Source organism: Alligator sinensis, unplaced genomic scaffold (genome assembly GCF_000455745.1).
Source record: "Alligator sinensis unplaced genomic scaffold, ASM45574v1 scaffold215_3, whole genome shotgun sequence".
NCBI lineage: Eukaryota > Metazoa > Chordata > Crocodylia > Alligatoridae > Alligator > Alligator sinensis.
Window position 1 is genome coordinate 1391013 of NW_005842175.1, and position 22481 is coordinate 1413493.

General features: G+C 44.6%; 1 protein-coding gene across 9 annotated transcripts in view; it reads left to right on the forward strand.

Annotated features, from left to right (window-relative positions):
- The window catches only part of RBFOX2 (RNA binding fox-1 homolog 2), a 230301-nt gene that overhangs the window by 19203 nt on the left and 188617 nt on the right, over positions 1-22481 (forward strand). For 8 of the 9 annotated variants that reach the window (XM_025206858.1, XM_025206857.1, XM_025206861.1 and 5 more), the window contains exon 2: positions 19132-19182. In XM_025206858.1, the coding sequence (XP_025062643.1) occupies positions 19132-19182 (51 nt within the window). Of the gene's footprint in view, positions 1-6861; positions 6983-19131; positions 19183-22481 lie in introns of those variants that run through there. The other variant, XM_025206866.1, reaches the window with a different exon arrangement.

The window sequence follows — 22481 nt, forward strand, 5'->3', positions numbered from 1 at the left end:
GGCTGGGGGGGCTGTGGCTTGGGAGAACGGGGTCTGGACCTGCATTCTGTGAGCTAAGGGAGCAGGGAGAGCTCTGATTTTTTCCATGATAAAAACCCCCAAATCAAACACCAAAATATATAGGTATTTAGAATTTATTTTATTATAGTGAGTGGGATACTGGCAGGCTTCCATATTGCTTTAAAATTGTAAATATATCAATAAAATGTGTTCAGTTGATAGATATATATATTAGTGGCATTTCATTTTAATTGCAGATTTTGGCGGGGGTTATCAGAGAATTTGTGATCCCTGTAAATCACACTAGTTCCTCTCTAATTGTGTTGATACCTGGTCATAATAGGGTTTGTTTTTATTACTGTATTTGCTTGAATACAACACACCCTGTGATATAATACTCACCTTATTTTTGAAAGGCAGAATGAAGGGGGGGGGGAATTTTTTTCCCCAGAGTTATGGCTGTATGGAGCAGGGGCAGAGCCTAATTTTCAGATGAATCATCCTCCTTTTCCTGTAAAACTGAAATAAGAAAAGAGAGATGAGGAGCAGCTAACAGAGAAACTGTCCCAAGAAAGGTTACCTTGATTAGTGGACTGTCAGGACCAGTAAGGAGAGATGATTGTTAACACCTCTGGAGTGAAGAACAATGAGCCATTAAGTCAGTTGACTCTCTCAGCTGCCTGAACGGTAATGCAACAACTGCTGCACTGTAGAGCGGGAAATAAAGCAGGATGTTTTAGTATATACACCCTGCTTAAAGTTTAATATATGCACCTCAATTTGGGGGTCTGATTTTTTTTGGGGGGGGAAGGGTGTGTTTTGTATATGAGAGAATTTGGTATTCCATCTAGTTATTTTTTAAACTTAAACTATTAAAAATAATTGATATGATATAGCTGTGAGGGTCAGAAAGGTAACTTAGAGGCTGGTCTGTGGAAGGGAGGTAAATGAAAATGGGAGATTGCGTGCAATTTTTGTCTCTTAGAACAAGTCACTGTTACGACCTTGGTATTATAAAGGCTTTACCTGTAATAAATTGGTAACAGCTGGCTGTTTGCGTAGAGTTGCACACTTGCTGCTTACCTTTCTGCCTTTTTCAGAATAAATATATACAAGTGTATTACTGGGGAAATGTAATGACATATTAATGATCTTGGAGTTTGCATTCCTGTTTATATTCAGAGCAGGCACAAAAGAGCTAGGATTGACAAGTTCTTTTGCACTCCTGCTGATTCTTGTTAGCATCTCTCAGCCTTGATTGATATAAACCCTTAAGGGTGGTGGTCGGGGGCGGGGGCAAAGGTAATCTAGTGTCCAGGGTCTATTTAGTCCTTGGTCCCTTAACTGAGATTGCTAGTCAGTGTTAATTGTGGTGGCATATTGTGCTACAGTCATCCATCCTATTTAAAATTGTATTGAGACTTGACTAACTGTACTTTGATGCTGAAAACCAGGGCTGTTGAACATTTAAGTGGCTCAGGGCTGCAGGCCACCCAGCCACACACCATGTAGGCTGTATGCCATGCCATTCGAGCAGTCTCCCCCTTCCCTCACCTCCGCTAGACTGAGCAGCTCCCCCTTTCTGCACCACATAGACCCCTGATGTGCAGACATGCCATACCAGGCCAGCCCCCTGTGCATGTGGATGCAACGCACAGTGCGGTTCGGCTGCACAGCTCTTTCCTACTGCACATTGAGTGACTCTCACTGTACCACATTAGTATAGATGCCTCACGGGATCCCTGGGTCTCCCTACCATGGGCTCCCTCAGTCCCATGGGCTGTACCCGTCCACCCCACTCCTGGGGGGCAGGCAGTGGAAGCTGGAGGAGGGAGGGGGGAACCCAGGGACCCTGGTGGCAGCAACAAGAGAGCAGAAGTGGGGGTGATGTCTGGACCAGGATCCCATGGCCACAGTTTAGGGCAGGGGCAGGCAATTATTTTAGGTGGAGGGCCACTTACTGGGTTTTGACAAGCCATCGAGGGCTGCATGACAGGCAGCCAAGGGCAGATAAATATGAATTTTAAACATATTTTAGGGGCCCTGTGGGCCGGATAGAATGGCTGGGCAGCCCGCATTTGGCCCACAGGCTGCATTTTGCCCACCCCTGGTTTAGAGGCTGTGTGCAGCCCACAGGCTGCCAGTTGGGCAGCCTTGCTGAAGACTGTTCTTTTAACTTTTAGCAAGTGGATTTTCTGATGTAGGCATGTCAATTTGGCAGCGGCACAGAGCTCTCCAAGGGGTAAGCAGCAGTGTGAAAGTTCTTTGGGGTGTTTCACTCCCCTTGTAGGGATGCTGCATCCACTGATAGACTGACGAGATTAATGTCTGCCCTCTCCCCTTATTTATCTCATTATAAGAGCAGTATGCTAAGTGCTGTTACTTTTGAAACAGAAATCATAGGGGGGTGCTGGGCTGGATCTGAGAAGAAATCCATTTGGCTGTACTGATTTGTCTCTTCTTGTGGTGCAATCTCGTGATGACTCTTGTGAGCTGAGAGGGCTGTTGAGCTGTGTGAGTGTCACTTGAGGGGTTTCATTCTCTCTTATAGATGCCCTTTTGTTTGCTGCAGTCTCAGGGAGAGGAGTTTTCTGAGAGGGGCAATAAAGGGGCAAGGCTTACTGATTTTATTCTTAAAAAAAAAAAAACAAAAAAAAAAAAACGATTTTTGGGGAGGGGCTGGGAGTTGCCTTGTTCTAACTGATTCCAGATGGTGCTGCTCGAACACAAAGATTGCCAGTGTGTTTGGGAGGGTGCTGACCGAGGGGCCTCCCAAGCGCTTCCTGTGCAGCTCTGCAATCATACAGACTTAATCAGAACCAGCAGTTGTGGCTGGAACTCCACGAAGTCTGCTTTTTCTTTATCCTGCTTTCTGAGCTCCACATTTCCCTCCGTTGCCACTCTTTTAACCCCTTCCCTTTTCAGTTCTGGGCCTTCAGCCCCCTTCCTTATATCTGCCAGAGCCTCTCTTGGCTAACTGTAGGAGGCTATATGGGACCCAGGAGGTGAAATTCAGATGGAATAGATTGTCATCTTTGCAGGGAAGGTTAGTTTCTAGGGAAAATGTCTTCTGTGAATATCCCAGGATAATTTATCCAGTCAGGTCAGGAAGGCCCCAGCTCAGAGAACTTCCTCAACTGCTTGCCGAAGTGTTTAACCTACTAGCCTTCTTGAAAAACATCTGTGTAACTTTCCTATCCCTTTTTGTTGCTCCACTGCCCTTAAGCTGTGCCTGCTTACTGTATTTACCCAAATCCAAGAGGATTCTGAATTTAAGATGACCCCTCCCCCCAATAATTAGATTCTTCACATGGAGCATTTATACATTTCTTATAATTTCCCATGTCTGGAATCTGCTTCCTGGAGGGTTGTCTTTAAATTTGTCCTCCCCCCACTGCTGCAGGAAGGCAGGCAGTGGGAGAGTCAAGCAGCCTGAACCCCACTGCCTGTCCCCCCACCCCCATTGCCTGTGCTCCCCAGCACCTGTCCCCCTCTGGTACCTGCGCCCTGGTACTTGTACCCCCCAGATGCCTGGACCTCTTGGCATCTTTCCACCCCCCCTGCATGGCTCTGGCCTGCTCTAGCCTGGGGCACAGAGCATCTAGTTGTGCCCTGCCCCGACTGGCCATGCAGCAGCTGTTGCAGTGGCAGCAGCTCCAGTTGGGCCCTGGAGCTGAGCCTGGGCCCTGCTGCTGTGGCTATTGGGCCAGGCTGGGGCTGGAACAATCGCATGCTCCGTGCCCGGGCTGGAGTGGGGCCAGAGCCTGCTACAGCTGGAGCTAGAAGGTAAGCAGTAGGGGTCATGTGGGATGGGGGCAGATACAGTAACGGGGAGAGGAGGGAAGGAAGCAGCTCTGGCTCTGACCCCAGCACAGGTCTTGACTGAAGCTGGAGCTGCAGCTGCCTTTGCCTACCTCCCCTTTCCCCTTACTCCATGGGGAAAGTGGGGAAAAAACCTTGTCTTGGATTTGGGGAAAAAACCTTGTCATGAATCTATGAATTTGAGTAAATACAGTAATTTATGTTGCCAGATCTCCACTCTTCAACTTTAAACCTGTTTTTTCTCCCTCTTGTGGAACGTGCTGTGAATTAATTCTGCCTGGTCCTGTTGTGAGGTTACTGATCTTCTCAGCATGCTTCCCAGGGATTGGGAGGCAGCTGCTGTCGTCATAAGTCTTGCAGGAAGTCCTTGATTTCCTGGTTTTTCTTAGGCATCTGAGGCCCTTCCCTCCCTGCCCCCCCTTGCAACTTTCTTAGAAGGGATGAACTACAGTGTTTGGCCAGCTTTGCTGATCATAGTCCCGAGGAAGAAATCTGGCCTCTGAACCCACTTGCTTGGCCAAAATTTGTTGGAGGTGGCTGAGCAAGTAAGTGGGATTTTCAAACTCCAGGAGTGTTGCATTGTGGCAAGTAGATTGGAACCACTTAAATGCAAGGTGCTTTATCCTCTTTCCATGGTTCTGGTATCTACAGGTGGATTTTAAAGGCTTTGTGGGCCACTTAAGTGTTTCCTGTGGAGCAGAATTGAAGATGGTTTCTAGTTCAAAAGCACTGCTGTCTAGCTAAAAAAAGAAAAGTCAATATTCCGTGCTATTGACTTGTGCATACAGTGCATCCTCATATCTGCTGGAATACAGCTATTACACAATACTCAATATCCCTCCAGGGCTGTATAATACACTGAATAGATTGTTGCATATGTAGGTCATGTGGAAGCAGAAGCAGGCCACAGGCCCTCCTCCATGCCAGGGACAGTGCAAAAATCCTGTCTTATGCAGCCTGCGTAAGTTTGGATAGTTTTCAGATTTAATCTTGCTTTAGACAAACTCTGTCTTTTTAGTCTCTAATCTTTTGTTCCAGAGGGCAAAAATATCCTGAAGCAAAAATCCTTGTAGCTGATCTGGAGAAATAAAAGCAAAGTCAGTGGAAAATTCTTTCCTAACCTCGAGAAAACACAGTTAGCTACTTCCAAGTCCACAACAGAGCATCTTTAAGCAAAAACTGTGTATGAAGTAGAATATGCAGCTTGAAATACATTGGAACTACTTGGCTTATTCACTTTAGCCAAAGCGTTCATTCTACCTACTGATGCTCCTTATTCTTTTTATAAAATTATACTTCTTGTTCTCTTTATGCACATGGTTCTTTCAAAGAGACAGTGTCAGCTTTAAACATTGCTTATGTTTGAAAATGTATTACCTGTTGTTACCTAGCACACAAGGTTACTTAGGAGAACTGAAAGGCTACACATTCTGTCTCCCTTCCCTTTACAGTGTGCTATTGACCTAACGTGTGTAATCAAGTTTTATTATTTCTGCTGTGCAGTTGATTATTTCCCTTGTAGTTTGTGTAAGATTTCCTATGGCAGGGAAGAAAAAAAAAGTTGAGGCTGAGAAGTTACATGTTGAAACAAATGTTTCCCAAAAATGAAGAAGGGTGTTTGTGCCCTAAGGCTTGCAAAGAACAATTTTTCCAACTATTTAGTTGGTCTAATAAAAGATATCACATCTCCCCAAAGAACCTTGTCTCCCTAAAACAGGAATATAAAATTGCAGAATCTTAAAAAAAATCAGGGTACTTTAGATTTCAAGATGATAATCCTTTAGATTAAATTTACTTTCCTATTTATGGTGTATACAGGTGAAAATCAGCATGGCAAATAGTAAGGGATCACATGAAGGGACATCTGGGTAAGGGGAGTGTTGAAGATGTGACACCCTTTATTTCAAGTAATAAAACCTCACCAGGGAGTCTGGAGCCATTGGGCACCAGTGAATTCAGTACTGCTTTGCCTAACAGTAATAAGATCCTTTGCCTGTAGATCCTATTTATTTTTCTTATGAAAGGCACCTGGCTACCTTGCACTGCTTGGCTAACTGCTCTAGATTATTGAAATTCTGGTCAGGGCAGAAGGCTATTTTTACTAATCTGACATCACTTTCCTTTTTTGTCTTTGCCATGTCACTGGGGAGTAAAACATCCCAGAGCTGGGACTCTGCCCTGTAAACTGAAAATACATCTCTCATGGTGTATCTTATTTTAGTCTACTTTTCCTGTTCTGTTCAGCTCTGGCTGGCCTGGGTTCTTTCCTACTTGGTTATAATTGATGCTTTGTCCATTAATTGTAACGTAGGTCAGAGCCACTTGATTCAGGAATATGTTGCAGGGTGTTTGGGGCTCTGGAATATTGTACTATAGTTACAAGGATGGCTTTTCTGTTTGTCCTGGCAAAATACATGGCTGCACTGGAAGCCAAGAGCCTTTGTGTGGATTGGCTGCTGTGTGGGAGGAAATGTGGCAGTCTCACTTGTGCATGAGCTGCTTCTTTGGAGAGTACTTCCCTGCTGTCTGAGAACTAGCTAAAACCCTAATCTCAGGGAAATGCATGTATTTCTAGGTGTGGAAACGAAGTATGTGGTTCCTTAAGAAATTAGATTTCTTCCATCATTGTTATCATCCTTATCCATTTATGGTCCCCATAGCTTGCTGAGAATGGGGTGAGATACAAAGGTCCAGAGGTCGGTGGGTTGGTAGGTACGAGGTACTTTTTGCTTTTTCATCCTGTGCAATGATTTACTTTATTCAAGAAAAGGCAAGAAGAATTTTCCATTTCCTGTGCTGGTATTTAGTGCAGTCCCAGTTGCTTACATTCCACAGACACTTCTGGATTTTGAGGGAGAGAGAGGGAGGCATGAAGTGATCTTAATTCAAAAAGGGGGATAGTCCTCTGCGTTTCCTTTACTTGCAAGACTCTGTATTCCAAATGTCTAAATTTAACTCCAATTCCTGTTGAAAGCATTATTTTTTTTTAGGAGAACGGGAAGCCTTGTATCCTGCTCTGCGAGGCCACTAAAGAAACAGGAGGAGGTGAGGTTGCCATGGGGATGACAGTCGTGTGCAAGGGGAGAACAGCACGGGTTAGAATTCCAGGAAGGAAGAGGGAGTGATGTCATCAGGTCCCGTGGACTAGCCCGGCTTATGGGTGGGTGCGTGTGTGCATGTGTGCAATTTTTTTTTCCTCCTCCCCCCACTCCCCCTCCCCCCTGGAACATCTAGGCAGTATACCCAGCCCTGTAGAAAGGACCCAGATGTATCATTTGGAATCATTTGCTTGAATTTGTTTATAAATAGTTGTTTGGGCCAAACTCTGGACTTTTGAACATACATCGTGCATGCGTGTCGGTATTCTCTGTCCTATATAAAACATTTTTGTCTGGTATAACAAACAAGCAAAGTGATTGCCAGCTCATCACATGGTCATGCCTCTGGGGAGTAGAATTTATGATTTTTGACTGCATTTGTAGAGTCCTTTGTCTCTAAAGAAAATGACTGTGGTAATTCCACTAAACATTTTTATATATCCTATATAATGTATCTTTATACGGGGGGGGGGGTGTGCGCGCGCGCGCACGCGCACACACACACACTATAATGAGTGAGACTTTTTTTAACCTTTATTATTTAAAAAAAAAAATTAAATATTAAAAAAAAATCAGTTAAAACCAACCAAATAAAAGTACAGAACACCAGAAGGGGGTAGTCAGGAAAACAACCTATGAAGAACAACTCAGTGACAATGAGGAAAATCCTTGCACTTTGCCCATTCCCACGCACCCATGATTACACTTTAAGGACCAAATGGCCCTTCTTCAGGGTGCCTCCTCAGTGGCCTGGTGGGATGCTAGCTCATCAGCCTTTAGCTTTAGGCTCAACCTCAAAGGCTAGATGCATCAAAACTAGGAGCTGAAATTGGCAGAGGGTGTCCTCAGAGCCAGATCATCTTTAGTGCTGCCATCCTGGCCTAGGAAAAAGTTGCAGATTGCATCACCCTCAGCCTTCAGCCACCTGAATTCCAGTGCGTCGGAGCAGGCTCCCTGCTTGTGTATAGGCACCCTTTAAGTCTAGCGCACCAAACAGGCTCCAGAGGTGGTAAAGAACAGCTGCAGCTGGGGATGGTCAACGAAGCATAGTAGACTGTCTCTGTCTCCTCCTCCTTCTCAGAAAAGGTAAGTCATCAATGCCACCAGGTCCAGGTGGCAGGCAAAGATGCTGGTGGCCAGGGCCTTGTGCAGCAGGTGCCACTGGAGGTTGCTGGTCTTCTTTGTCATGGGTAATTTGTACAGTGTGTGCCAGGACAGGTGGCTTTGCCCTGGCCGAGCAACCCTGTCATGAGACAATGCCTCCAGGTGGTGTTGGGGCAGGCAGCAAGGAAGCAGATAAAGTGCACAAGTACTGCCCACGTGTACAGCATCTCTCAAGAAAGAAAGGCTCTCAAAGCAGAAACTCCCACCAGTGTCCCCACCCTCCTAGGTCACTGGGAGAGACAGCTGAGTGCCAAGCCCATTGCCTTCATCACCATCCACAGCTGGGGTGACAGGTACCAATGAATCCGGTGTGTCCAGAGAGCCCTCATCCAGGAAGCTTCACTGCATGCTTAGGTGATCCTCCAGGGGAGCCGTAACATCCAAGAGAGACCTTTTGACATCTTTACTGATATGTATTTCCTAGGCAATAGAGGAGAGCAGTGTGCAGTTCATCTAATCTCCTGATGTGATAACTTTTACTTCTATTGCATTTAAAAAATATTGAGTAGTGACAGAATGGAATATTGGTACTGGAACCTCCATCTCTGTAGGTAGAAATCATTAGCACAAGTGCACTAATAAGGAAGTACATAAATAGAAACTTCTTTGACGTACAGTATTTGTAGAGTTGTTTTAGACTTTGGCCAGTTAACAAAAAGTATCTGAAATGGGGGAAGTCAGCCATAGGGAGGCTTGCTACTCTCTTTAAATAATATTAATTGGAACTAGGTAGAAAGCAGGTAAGAGTCACACATCAAATTAGGCAAGGTACCCAGACTTCACATTTGAGGTGGTTCTAATGAGTTTAAACCTGGGACAATAGTGGCTCTGCCCTTTACACACACAGCTTTTCCCTGGAATAAATGGCAGGTAACTCTCTAATTAGCTGTGGTTGTCACAGTGGGAAACAGCATTGTCCCAGATACTTCAAACGCTTAAAAACAGACCGGACAAAGTCTTTTATTCTGGGATTTTACAAAGGTTCTTTGTTAAGTACCTGTGAAGTACCAAGATAACACTTTATGTCCCTGGGACAACTGGGAGAGGAGAAGAAAGTCTAATTCGAATTAATTGCCATTCAAGCTCCTTATGTAAATGACTGGTGCATGCCTGTTTGGATGAGACACATAACCTGGGACAGTTAGACCCAGGCTAAACCTGAGGTCTGTTTTTAGCCACAGGTACTTAAAGTGGGACAATGGGCTTGTATTTGCTTAGGATCCCAGATTAAGAGACTTTGTCTCAGATGAAACTGGACTGTTTTTACCCATAGAGACCAGTTTTAAGACTGCTTTGATTCAGTTTTTCTGTGAAGGATTTGGGAGTTTAACTACTGTCATCTTTTACAACGAATGCAAAAGCAGGATCTAGAGCAGTGGTTCTCAGTCTTTTTTGTACCAGGACCCATAAACATTGGCCAGTCCCGACTCAGTGCCCCTTGCTCCTGACCCGCTGGCTCCCAGCCCCCCCAGTGTGTGGGGCAGGGGTTGGGTGTGGGAAAAGGGTGTGTGGGGAGGGGCCCAAGCAGCCCCTCACAGGCTAAAACTCTACCAGCCTGCAAAGGAAAAGCCACGGTTTCCCATGCTTTTCTCCTTTGAAGAAGAATCCATTTTTAAAGTTTGTGGATTCATTTTTTAAGTTTGTTTGCGATCCTTTTATATATTCTTGTGACCCACAGGTTGAGAAACGCTGATCTAGAGCATGCAGTGCTGCAAAAAGTGGTGAAAACAGACACGCAATACATTGTGCACATTCCCACTAAGAACAAAGGTGTTCTTTTGCATGTGTGGTAACTACCATGAAGCAAGATTCTGCTGAAGACAAGGCAGTTTGTTGTTTCCAACCTGTTCTTCCTAATTAATGACAACACTATCATTGCATTGTCTCTACTAGTATTTTACTTGAGTTAGTGTGGTGAAAGCACATCCTTGTGTGGATATACTCGGTATATTAGGCTTCTGCCTTAGTTGCTGTTCACAGTGGAAAGGGTGGGAATGGGCAACAGAAAGACACAGGTCTAGTGCACCCTCCACTTAATGAGAAAAGTGCCGGGGTTCAAATCAGGGTGCTGCTTGTATCCTGCTGAGGAGCTTCCTTTGTTTGATATCTGTCTCTGTCTGCACAGTGTCTGATAAAATTTGGAGTTTGATCTGCACTACCACTTCAAAATCCCTTCTGATAGCTGGGGTGTCCAGAGTCAAGACAGCAAGCAGGCTACATTGCCACCAGCTGGTCTCTGTTACTGAGCAGGCTTGGCTATCAGTGGCCTAACTACCTTCTGCTGGCCCCAGCTGCCTGCTTATACAGATCCCAGTGGACAACCCCACAGAGGAGATACCCCCCTGTCTAGTGAGGTTCTCTCTCCTTGTTCTTAGTTACTACATTGATTCCTAATTTCCCAATCCCTGGATTTTGCCTGTTAGGACCTAGGACACTAGGAGCAGCTCTTCTGTTCCCAGTTTCCTGGCTCCTGCTTCTTGGCTTCTGGGTTTCATTCTTGTTCCTGGTGCCTGCCTTCTTGACTCAGCCTGGACCCATTTGCTTCCAGACTGCCTTGCTATCTCTCTGACCCCTGTGCTCCAGACTGCCTTGCCAGCTTCTGATTTATGCCTTAGCTTGGTGGTTGCTTGCATCCTGGTCCTGTAAAGCTGTTGCTGCCTGCTCTGAAAAACCTGGCCTAGGGACTTCCAATTTGCATCCTTGCCTCCTGTTTCTGACTCTTCCCTAAGATGCCGTTTTACCCAGGGTGATACTTGCCTCCTAACCCATCTGCCCCCAATGCCCTGGTTAATTGGGACTCTTGGTTCCCTGACTTTTTGTCTGTTCCTCGTCCCCTGGAGTGTGACCCTCTAGGGTAAAGCCCTGACTGTCTACATCCTGGTTGTACCCCTGTCATCTGGAAGGAACAAGTATATTTTCCCCTTTTTCCTCTAAATCTCACAACTCTACAGCAATGGTTCTCAACCCTGTGAGAACTGAAGGCACACCTTGAAAAATGTCAGCTGTTAGTTTTCACTTGATTTTGGACCACAGAAAAATAATGGAGCAATTATTTTGTTGCAGAGACAGACCACACCGTGTCAGAATGCTTTTAACACTGTGGATTCCTATTTGAAATGTCTGGGTTTATCTTGTGAATCATGTTTGCACATCTAACAGTGATAAGATTGCATGGCACTTCACAGCACCCCCCCAAAAAATTTTATGACACCCTGGAGTGCTGTGGCTCTTTGGTTGAGAATCACTGCCCTAGGGCAGCATTTCTCAACCCGTGGGTCGCGACTCAAAAGTGGGTCACAAGAATATTTCAAAAGGTCATGAGCAGGTGCCAGAAAAACAAGAGAAAGTGTGGGTTTCCCCTTGCAGGCTGGTGGCATTCCAGCCTGCAAGGGGCTGTTTGGGGTGCAACTAGCATGCAGCCAGGTAGGGTGGTGGGAGCAGCCCCAGTACCTAGATGAAGGTAAGTGTATGGGGAGCAGGGGTTGGAGGGCCAGGGCTTGGGGACTGTCAGGTTGGGGGAGCATGTGTGTGGAGGAGATGAGTGTATGGGGTGGGCAGGTGCCTGTCAATACTGAGGGATGGTGGCCAGGGGGTTGGTTGCCAAGGCTGCGGCAGGGCAGGGGGAGCAAGGGACTGTAGGGTGGATACCAGCAGGGCCATGGGGGTGTGGGTCGGGACAAGCCATTGATCTTTGCAAATGCGTGCCGGTATGAAAAAGGTTGAGAACCACTGTCCTAGAGTCTCTGGATACCTGAGATTGTAATACATTTGTTCCATTGGTCTCCAAACCACTACGTGGTTGTGAGGATGATCGCTCCTGTTGCTTAGGGAAATTGAGTTCTCTCTGGTGTCAGTTTTATTGCTGGAGTTGAGAACCCTGTGGGTATTTGTGAAACTGATAAGAATTCTCTTTGCTTTCCTCAGCAGTATGCACCCTGGAGGTGTCTAATTGCAGATTAAGTTTAGATACTACGTCAGTTAACATCTGGGAAGTAATCAGTGCAACTAAAAGGACTAGAAGCTGTGATTTAAGTGAAAGCTAGACATCAGTAGAAACGGATTCCCCTCTTGCAAAGAAAAGTGTTTGCCAAATTTGTCTGGGTGATGGATTCCTTTCCTGCTTACCAGGCCGAGCCTCCATCTGAAGTGTTTTGGGGCTGCAGATAAAAGATAAACTGTTAACCAGAGGTCAAGAAAGAGGAGTTGCTAATAAGGTCCATTCATTTGTTTTATGTTTTCCAAGGGAGTTGGTTGGATCCCCATTAATACTAAACTGTTAAAGAATCCTTTTGGTCTGGCCATGCTGTGGTACACAAAAGTGAGCTAAGATCTTTGTAGTCTCTAATTGCTGTTTCACTTTTTATAGCAAAATTAAGGGAACCCATGGACTTTCCATGGTCCTAACATGTAGTGGTATTGCCTGTTCTTGATTTTTGACTGTGTGGGAAGAGAAGTTGGGATAATGCAGCCTCCATTCAACTGAGCCAGTCTTCCAGGTGCCCCCTACATGTGTATATTGTGTTACTGTATTGTTCATGCATTCAGACACTTCATTGGAGGAGTGGATGTTGAGTTTATCCTGTTCAAATTTTTTTAAGTCTCGTCTACTTTGGATACATTTAAAAAAAAATCCTGTTGTTCCTAATGCAAGTTCACTTCTGTTGATGTTAGGTGCTATAGCATAGATGGTCTATAGATGGCCATTTTCAGGGTCCTGTTAATTACCTACTTCCAATTGGATTAGATCAGGGGTGTCAAACTCAGGCTCCATGGTGCCAATCCACGGGCCAGATTGGGTCTGCAGGCTGGTCCTGCACTTGGTATGCAGCATGTGTCCCAGACAGGCCACATGCAGCATGTCCCTGTTCTGGCCCTACAAACTGTGTGGCATGTGAGTCCCATAGGCAGCACCAGGCTGGATGATAGGGCTCTGCAGGATATATCTGGCCTGGCTTAGATAATGTCTAACTGGAAAGGATGCCAGCAGCTTGCAGGCTGTCTGTTTCAGACCTCTTGGTGTTGCCAATAATAGTGGAAATGAGCTTATGTTAGAAAAGCTGTGAAATTAAGAAAAAACAAAAACTAGGAAGTCTTACAGACCTTGCATGAACTTCAGTGGTGTAATTGCAGGGTTAATTACTATTGGCTCCAATTTGCAGCATATATACTATAACTGTTACTGCTATACTGTAGCTGTAAACACTGAGGAAGTGAGGGAGTTGTGTATAAGAGGTTAGTATGGAAGGTTAAAATCACATGCATGTGACAGAAATCTGATGCCCTTGTGCCTTCCTGCTCTAAAGTAGATTTCAAGCACCTGGGAAATACCTTTCAGCAATAAACACAATAACAAAATGTCTCCATGGCAGTTTGATTTGACTTTGGTGTCTAGCACATCCTACCTAAATCTCTCTGGAAATGGCTGGTTGCAAGTTACTAATAGAGACAGATCTCTAATTTGGCATTGGCAGAAGGAAGTAGTGGGGGAACTGGAATTGGCAAGGGCTGTCCGGTCCCACCATGTTCTTGCTCTTATTGGAAGGTAAATCCTTCTATGGTCTGTCCTTTAATTTTGTGCATGTGTGTATGTGTATAATTTTACAGGGGTATAGATTGTAGCCATGTTGGTCCAAGGACATAGGCAGACAAGGTTCTTTGGGTAAATCTGATATCTTTTATTAGACTAACTTTAAAAAGTTGGAAAAATTCTTCTTGGCAAGCTTTCAGGCATGAATGATGAAGGGTATTTATACCTGAAAGCTTGCTAAGAAGAATTTTTCAAACTGGTTAAGTTGGTCTAATAAAAGATATCAGATTGATCCAAAGAACCTGATCTGTCTGTGTGTAATTTCATCTCTTAGCTCCCTTTCTGTGAAATGAGTTTTGTGGTGTATATAGGCAGAGATTTAGCCTCTGTGTTGAGTTGGTGCTTCCTCCTTCCCTTTGGATCCCCTACTGGCTAGCAGGGATTTTTATCCCCACTTGGTTTAGCTGGATTGTTCTGTTCCAGTCCTAGGAGTTTAACCCTTTCAGTCTCCACGCCTTTCAGTTCTTAACAATAGCAAACTCTGTACAGAATAATCATGCAGCAAGACCCCAGATTCACAATTAGTGACCTGTAAAATTGGCAGCATTGGAGACTATTGGCAAGAGCCGGCTTTCCCCAGGCACTGCCCCTCTCCCCCTGGAGAGTTAAGTACAATTAGAGCTACAACATGCACAGCAGGGAATTTGCAAATAGTACAGTGCCTCATGGCACCATTTCTATATGAAAGGCAGAGGTATTTTTGACCCTTCTGTGACTTTACAGCTCTAACTGCTGCCTTCTTTCTAATCTGTCAACCTGTCCCTCAGAATGTAACTTTTTGTCATTTCTTGTAAAACAATATTCTTAACTTAAAAAAAAAAATAAAAATCTATGCTCCCCTCTTCCTCTCTGAGTCATACTGTGGAGATTGTCTATATTGTGAACTCTCCCTGCACAATTTTTTGCACTTCAGGCCAGTCTTGAATGTTGTGGACTGCACTGTATAATTCTCCGGTTACCTCTGCCTGCTTTCTCCCTGGGTATTGCTACTCCTTGTCAAACCATTTGTTTCTATAAATTACTTTTTTATATTAAGATTTTTTCACTTAGGAATCCCACCAAATTTTAATTTTGTCTCTCTCTCCTGCTTTGGCCTTACCAAAATGAAAGCAGTTGAAAGAAGATACTGTAATATACAAGAAGCATCTCTTTACGTCTAGTCATCTTGTTCACCGTTTCTGCCTTGCTTGCCTAAGCAGTTCCTTTAATGCTTGTGAATAAGGGCATCCTCAAAATAGGGTTTGTCTTCTCCTTCGACTCAACCTACCTATTTGTTTCTACTGCCTATAACGTTGGAGTAATCTGACCCCAACCTTTCTTTCCATCCCTATACATCTTTCTAAAGTCTTTGAGAATGTAGTTGATATTTCCGAGAGAAACTTTTTGAAGACTAAGCTCTGCGTCAGTTGACTCCAACGCTGCCGAAATCCTCATCCATGCTACCCATCTTATCTAGACAGTTGCAGATCTCTCTGGTTGTCATGATGACCCTTGGAATGTCTTGAGCTACTGATGTGGCCCTGATTATAATCATAACAATTAAACACAACTGTTATGAATAATTTTGCTTAATCTCATTTTTAGTTTCTTCAGAAGCAGCCTATGCATGAGTTTTCACAGATATGTAGCTACAAGAATGATTTGAAGAGTCTACTGTTTCATTATTGAGATCATTTGAATCAAAATTGCTGAATTAAAAAACAGCCACAACAGCAACACCCCCCCAAAAAACAAACAAACAACCCCAAAAACAAACATTTTAAATCTTGGTTCTATAAAAGCAAGGAAACCTTTTATACAAAAAATACTGAAATAATTGTTCTGTAAAGAGTGGTTCTTACTAATTTTAAAAACTAAATTTTATTTTGAATCCGTCAACAGAGAAATAGGAATTGGAGTCCTACCTTTAGAACAAATATCAACTTAACATTGAGAGAATTTTCTTTTTTTTTTTTATACTAATCCTTTCATAATATCTTTGTTGGAAATAGGTTTAGAATACCATAATTAATGCCAGTCTACATGGAGAGTTTAGAGAAGTTGGTTTACTTAAACACACATACCTAGGAGCTTAAACCAGTGTAAAACTGATGGGTGGATGATGAAGCAGAGACAGTAGGCAGACAGGAGTGTGTGTGTGTACAGGGGGAAGGGGCCCTCCAGCAAATTGTGTGCGCTATCCCAGTAAAGGGCTCTGTAAAATCACTTCTTATTGGGCACAACTGTCCATTAATTTGATTTACAGATCAACTAGGGTGCCGTCCCTGAGAATAGTGGGCTGAATTAAACCACTTGGGGACCAGATACTGGATTTCATGCAGGACAGGTTACCCGACCTAGGGAGGATTAGAAAGAATGTGGTTTGGCTTCAAGCATTATTATATTCGGCCTGGTGAACAGCTGAGTTCTTGGGCTAGTAGGTGCAGGTGACTTTTCCAGGTTTGAAGGTTTGTGAGCCCACCACGATCAGCAGTTTCACAACTACTTTATTTATGTGATTCCAAGATGAGTTTTTTATCCCCATTTAACATAGGGAGAGGGAAGAGGGGGAGCCCCCTGTCTTGGAATTGGGTATGAGGCAGCAGAGGAGGGGAGGGGGCAGGCAACTGCTACCGCTCCAGTTCTGGGCCCAACCTTGGGTCAGAGCCAGAGTCACAGCTGCTGCCTGCCTCCTACTCCCCACTGTCTCTGCACCTCTTGTTGCTTTTGCCCCATCTCCTCCCCCCATGTCACCAGCTTACCCTTGCTCCAGTGCTGGCAGGCCTTTGTCCCTGCTCCAGCTGCAGGAACAGATCATGGGCCCATCTCAGCCTTGTAGGAGTGGTGCTGGCTCTGTGTTGCTGCTTTGCAGCCTGGCTGGAGTGGGGACAGAGCCAGCTGGGTGCCATAGCAAGGGTAAAGAGGGGAGGGGCAGATGGCAAATAGGGATAAAGAGGGGGGTAAGTGGAGGTGGCAAGAGGCTTGCCCCTGCATTGTCTTCACACTGCCGAACCCCCTACTGTCTGACCCCACTACTCCCCCCTATAACTTGTCCCCTTACAGCCTCCCTCACTGCCTGTTCCACCCTGCCATTGCTTTTCCTGCTGCACTGGTGTGGAGATGAATTTAAGACGACCCTCCAATAATTAGGTTATAGACATGAAAAATGAAAACAAATTTATAAATTTTCCATGTACAGAATCTAATTATTAGGAGACTGTGTTAAAGTCTGGGTTGTCTTGGATTTGTGTAAATATGGTACTTAGGCTGGTCAGCAGTACTTTTGCTTTCCACTTGTTTCACCTTCTGGCTTTTATTATGTATGGGCAATGGGAAAATTTAAAAAATACGTATCTAACCAAGAAGATTAATTTATAAATAAAGTGCCGTTGCAGATATGGCAGACCGTTCTGCCAGAGATACGGAACACAAGAGTGGAGTAATAGTACAATATAATTTACATAGGTATCTAAGGTGGTGGAATAAATTGCAGTATGACTGTGATATAATTATTAAAGCTTGTTTTATAATCCATGCATGAGGCTAGATTTAGAGTTGTGCATTTCACCTTAACATTGGCATTTCCATTCAATTTGAGTTTGTAATCCTATATTTTCAGGGTTATCTAATAAAGTTTTTTGCTTGTAATAATGCTAGAGAGATTTAGTTGTCAATTTTCACTCACTACTCATAGCTTTGGGGTTTTTATCTTTATCTGTATTTCTCTTTTATTTGGGACTGTTTTTTGTCTCATAGCTGCATTTGACCATTGTGTTATCTAGGAAGAATGTGCTCGCAGCTTCGTCACTGACATTGATTACTATTAAATCAGAAGTAGCATCAGCCAGAAGGTTTGCTATCTGGTCGCCTTAGAAGCTCTTACATCCTACCTATTACTGTAGTATTGAGTAGTTTACATCTCTCTTTGTGTTCTTAAACAGTTAAATATTTTTTTTCTCATTTCTGTGGGACTCATCAGGGCAGTTTTTGAGGGGAAGTTGAGGCAAGGGTGCTTTTGTATTAAAAACAGTCATGACCGTCATTATGTGTGACCTTGAGCAGTATAGCACATAGTACACAGGCACTGTGGGCAGAGTTCAATCTCTGTATTGAGATTATAACTGGGTGGTCACTGAACTGAAAGCATTACTTTATTTTTATTTTTATAGGTTAGAGAGGCCTCATTATTAGACTGGCCACTGCTTAAGCTGAATACTTCAACATCAGTAAAGAATAGATATAAAAAGACTGCATACAACTTCCAGCTGACTCAATATGACTGCTGTCACTTGATTTTAGAAACTGTAGTCCTGGCACAGTTTTGTTCTCAAAAGATTAATACTGGTCAGTTTTATCTAGTTTTTCCACTAGGAACAAGCTTTCAGGGTAAAATGTGGAACTTGTAAACTTCCAGGTATCCTTTTGCCAAGTAACACCCGGTGCAGTTTATAGTAACAGTTAATTTTTGAACTCTAAGCAGGACTGCATGATTGTTACAAAATGCTTAGGGAAAGCAAAATATCTTCTGCAGTCAGCTGTTCTTACCTATCAGTGGAGGACAGAGCAGCAATACCAGAATGAGACCAAAAGCAACCCTGTTCAGTTTTACTCACTCCCTACCTTTGCCAAGGGAATGGATTTGTGTGCAAGGTGAAATTGGCTAAGCTCCTTCCCCTCCCGCATTTGAATTTGCAGGCTGGGGAGAGTTTCTTCCTATTAATCAGAAATATAAAAATATCATTGTAAATGCTAGGAAACTATAAGGAAAAATTCCAAGGATGAATAGGATGTATAAAGCTCACATCTCTCTTTAGCCAAAGAAATGTGACAAAATTGCCAATGCAGGGAGATGCATAGACAAAGAACCCATTTGGGGGTGAGAGAAGAAAAACTAACACACAGACATTCCCGTGTGGTGTGTGTGTGTGTGTGTGTGTGTGTGTGTGTGTGATATTGCCCATGCTGAGTAGGGTTAATTGAAGTTGAACTGTCACAGGTCACAGTGTGAGAAATGGTGTGGGAAGGAGTGAATTCACACTTTTGTGGCTATTGCTTGAATGCCATTTTCTTCCATACTGGGTTAATTGGTCAGCAACTTGCTATTTTTACATTTGTATTTGTGCTGTCTTCATATTGGAAAAAAGCTGTATTAAATAAATACATAGAAAATTGCAAAAATCATAGACATCTTGAAATTGCAGGGGACAAGGTGGGAAGTAGCTAATGATTACACCAGGCCTGTGATTTTTCTTACTCCATATAGTCTGGAGTATGCAGCTCCAAATTAATCTGGATTTAGATGCAATGAGTCACATAGGAAATAAGAATTTAGTAGGAAACTTTCATCTCATTTCTCTCTTTCCCCAGCACGTTTCAGGTGCTTATTTCTAGCTGAGTTAAGATGGTATTCAACTCTTGTTTCTCTTCCTTTCAACCACTGTATTTACCTTTTTATGTTTCTTTTTCTTTTTTTTCTTGCAGAACGAGCCTCTGACCTCAGGTTATCATGGATACCCAGCAAGGGACAATCAAGTAAGAATTTGATTCCAATAAACGTGTGTGCGTGTGTGTGTAGATGTGTTGGCAGTGGACTTCCTGGCATTCTTGTTGTTTTGAATACAAACTTGTATGTCACTGGTGGAACACATCTGGAGTTAAAATAAGTTTTTTGATCCTATATTTTGGCATATGGCTGCATCCGTGCATCCATTAAATGTTTCTCCTTACTAGCAGTGCACTGATACAGATTTTCTTGGCTGATACCAATAGCCGATTATTAACTAACCATATTAGCCGATGCTGATCTGGTAACTGATTTATATACTGACGTATATACATCTTTTTTTTTTCTTTTGGTACATTCCAGCAGCCTCCTGTGTCATCTGTTTCAGTGTCCCGGGAAAGCTAATCGAATGAGCTTTTAGTTGAAGCACTGCTGCCACCATTTTTAAGCATGGGGACACTTTTAAGTGGAGTAGAGCTGAGTGGGATGAGGGTAGATGTGGGCTTCCCGCTGTGGGATCAGGGCTCTCTGCTCTGCTGCCTTTCCCCCAGGAGCCCTGTGGCTGTGCGCCCCCTGCCTGCCCAGCAGCAGGGGGCACAACTCGGTGCCCTCACTGCTGCCGGCTGGGCAGGGAGCACATAGCTGGTGTGGGGCTCCTGAGGGAAAGGCAGTAGAGCCCCATGCCCACAGCAGGCAGCCCACATCTGCCCTGCACACAAATCGGGGGGGGGGAGGGGGAGGGGAGGGGCACATGCCCCCCATGTTTTCCCTGGGGGTTACACAGTAGCAGGGAGCTGCTTCCCCTTACACTTCCTGGAAAAGCTGCCCATGGCTCCATCCCACTCCTTGCCCCAGCCCTGAGTCCCATGCACTGCCCTGGCTGGGCAGTGCTCCCACCCCTGCCCCTGGCTCACTCCCTCTCTCACTATGGGGGCCTTGATCTGCATGCCCCCATGCCCCTTCCCTTCTCTACACCCCTTCCCCTTCATGGACTTACTGTAGGGAGCTGCTCTCCGTGCTGTCCGGCTGTACTTCTGGCTATGTGCATACGTGTGGCTGTGCACGTAGGGCCCCTGCATTTAGCTCCCAGCAACCCTAAGCAGGACCCCTTGCAGGCTACAATGCTGCCCACCTGCATGGGGAAACCCACCATTTCCTGAGGGAACCCAGGCATTCAGGGCCTCGGCCAGGAGGCATAATTACTGGTAAACTTTATCAACTACAACGGCCAAAAAAAGCCGATAGCTGATAATGTCATTTCCCTTTTTATCAGTGCCAATCCATAGGCAACTGACATATTGGTGCACCTCTGTTCATTATAGAATTTCATCAGCCCTGGCCTTCAAAATCTCCTCACTTCATATCTCAATCCAGACTCCTCTCTCTGCTTCCCCTCTCTTCAATGTAGATGTTCAATCTGTGGACTCTTTGCTCTGTTTGACTGTCATTGCTGTAACCCCAGCAGCTGGGGAGGAAATTTTGGCCATCATACGTTTGCTGCCTTTTCATAGTCGGGATATTTTTCACCCATCTGTAATGCAATAAACAGCACATAAACTCCCCAAAAGAAAAATCGATAATGCAACAAAATTCAAGACCTTGTTTTAAGAAATGGAGTTAAAATCAAGCTTTTCCTTTTCTCCAGTACCATTATCCAAAAGCAAACAGCATTCATTGTAGCTCAGGCCCAGAATAAGCCTGGTAGCAGTTTGGGGAAAGGCTGGTGATACATTCAGGAGGTGTATGAGAGTTTTCATGCAGGAGAGAACCATTCAAAGTATCCATTGGAATGAACCAACAAAAGCAAAGCAGTACAATTAGATGTACAATATGGGCCATGAGCATTTTGCATCTACCCTAGTCAGGCTTCAGTGACCTGTCGGATAGGTTCAACAGTCATAGGATCATAGAAAATTAAGGTTGGAAGGGATCTCAGGAGGTCATCTAGACCAACCCTTGCTCAAAGTACGACCATCCTCAGCTACATCACTCCAGCCAGGGCTTTGTCAAGCCAGGCCTTAACCTCCAAGGATGGAGATTCCACCACCTCTCTAGGTAACCTGTTCCAGCACTTCACCACTCTCCTAGTGAGAGTTTTTCCAATGTCTAACCTAAACTTCCCTTGCTGCAACTTGAGACCATTGCTCCTTGTTCTGTCACCTGCCACCACTGAGAACAGTCTAGCTCCATCCTCTTTGGAAATACCCTTCAGGTAGTTGAAGGCAGCTATCGAATCCCCTCTCAGTCTTCTCTTCCGCAGACTAAATAAGCCCAGTTCCCTCAGCCTCTCCTCATAAGTCATGTGCCCCAGACGTGTAACCATTTTTGTTGCTTTCCTTTGGACTCTCTCCAGCTTGACCACATCTATAGTGGGGGGCCCAAAACTGGACACAGTACTCCAGATGTGGAGTACTGTTTGGAACAGTTCATTTTATGTAGATTAGGCTCAGAGAAAAGTTGGAATAAATTCTACTTAGGAGAACTTTTACAATCTTTTTTCCTATGCCTGAAGAAGGGTGCCTGTGCCCAAAAGCTTGCAAATAAAGAATTTTTTTGCAAATATCTAGTTGGTCTAATAAAAGACATGACCTCTGTCACAAGTTCTGATTCCTTTTGCCTCTAGACCAGGGACGGGCAATTATTTCGGGTGGAGGGCCGCTCATAGAGTTTTGGCAAGCTGTCGAGGGCCGCATGACAGGCAGCCAGGGGCAGATAAATTTTAATTGTCTAAGTTTTTTTAGGGGCCCTGCGGGCTGGATAGAATGGCCTGGCAGGCTGGATGCAGCCCACGGGCTGCATTTTGCCCACTCCTGCTCTAGACCAATATGGCTACAACTGGGATATCTACAGACAACCCTGTCTCCCTACATCCACAGAGCCAGTCATCTCGTCATAGAAAGCTATTGGATTGATCAGGCATGACTTGTCCCTTGTGAATCCATGCTGACTGTTCTTTATCACTTCTCCTCCAAGCGCTTAGAAATGGGTTCTTTGAGGTTCTGCTGCATGATTTTTCCAGGAACTCAGGTGAGGCTGTCTGGTCTGTAGTTCCCTGGATCCTCTTTCTTCCCTTTCTAAAATATGGGCACTATATTTGCCCTTTTTCAATCATGCAGGACCTCCCCTGCTTGCCACTGTCTCGGACGGCCAGGGCCGACTCAAGTTACGCTCGTACGTCAGGGCGGGCTGGTGAATGGAGAGGCAGACACAACTTATTGGTTGTAAAAAACTTTACTCACGCCGCTTGCAATCACGACGCAGGTGGTCCGGTCGTCGGAACAACCACACGAGTTGTTCCAGCTGGCGGGGCCCAAGCCAGTTAATCCGT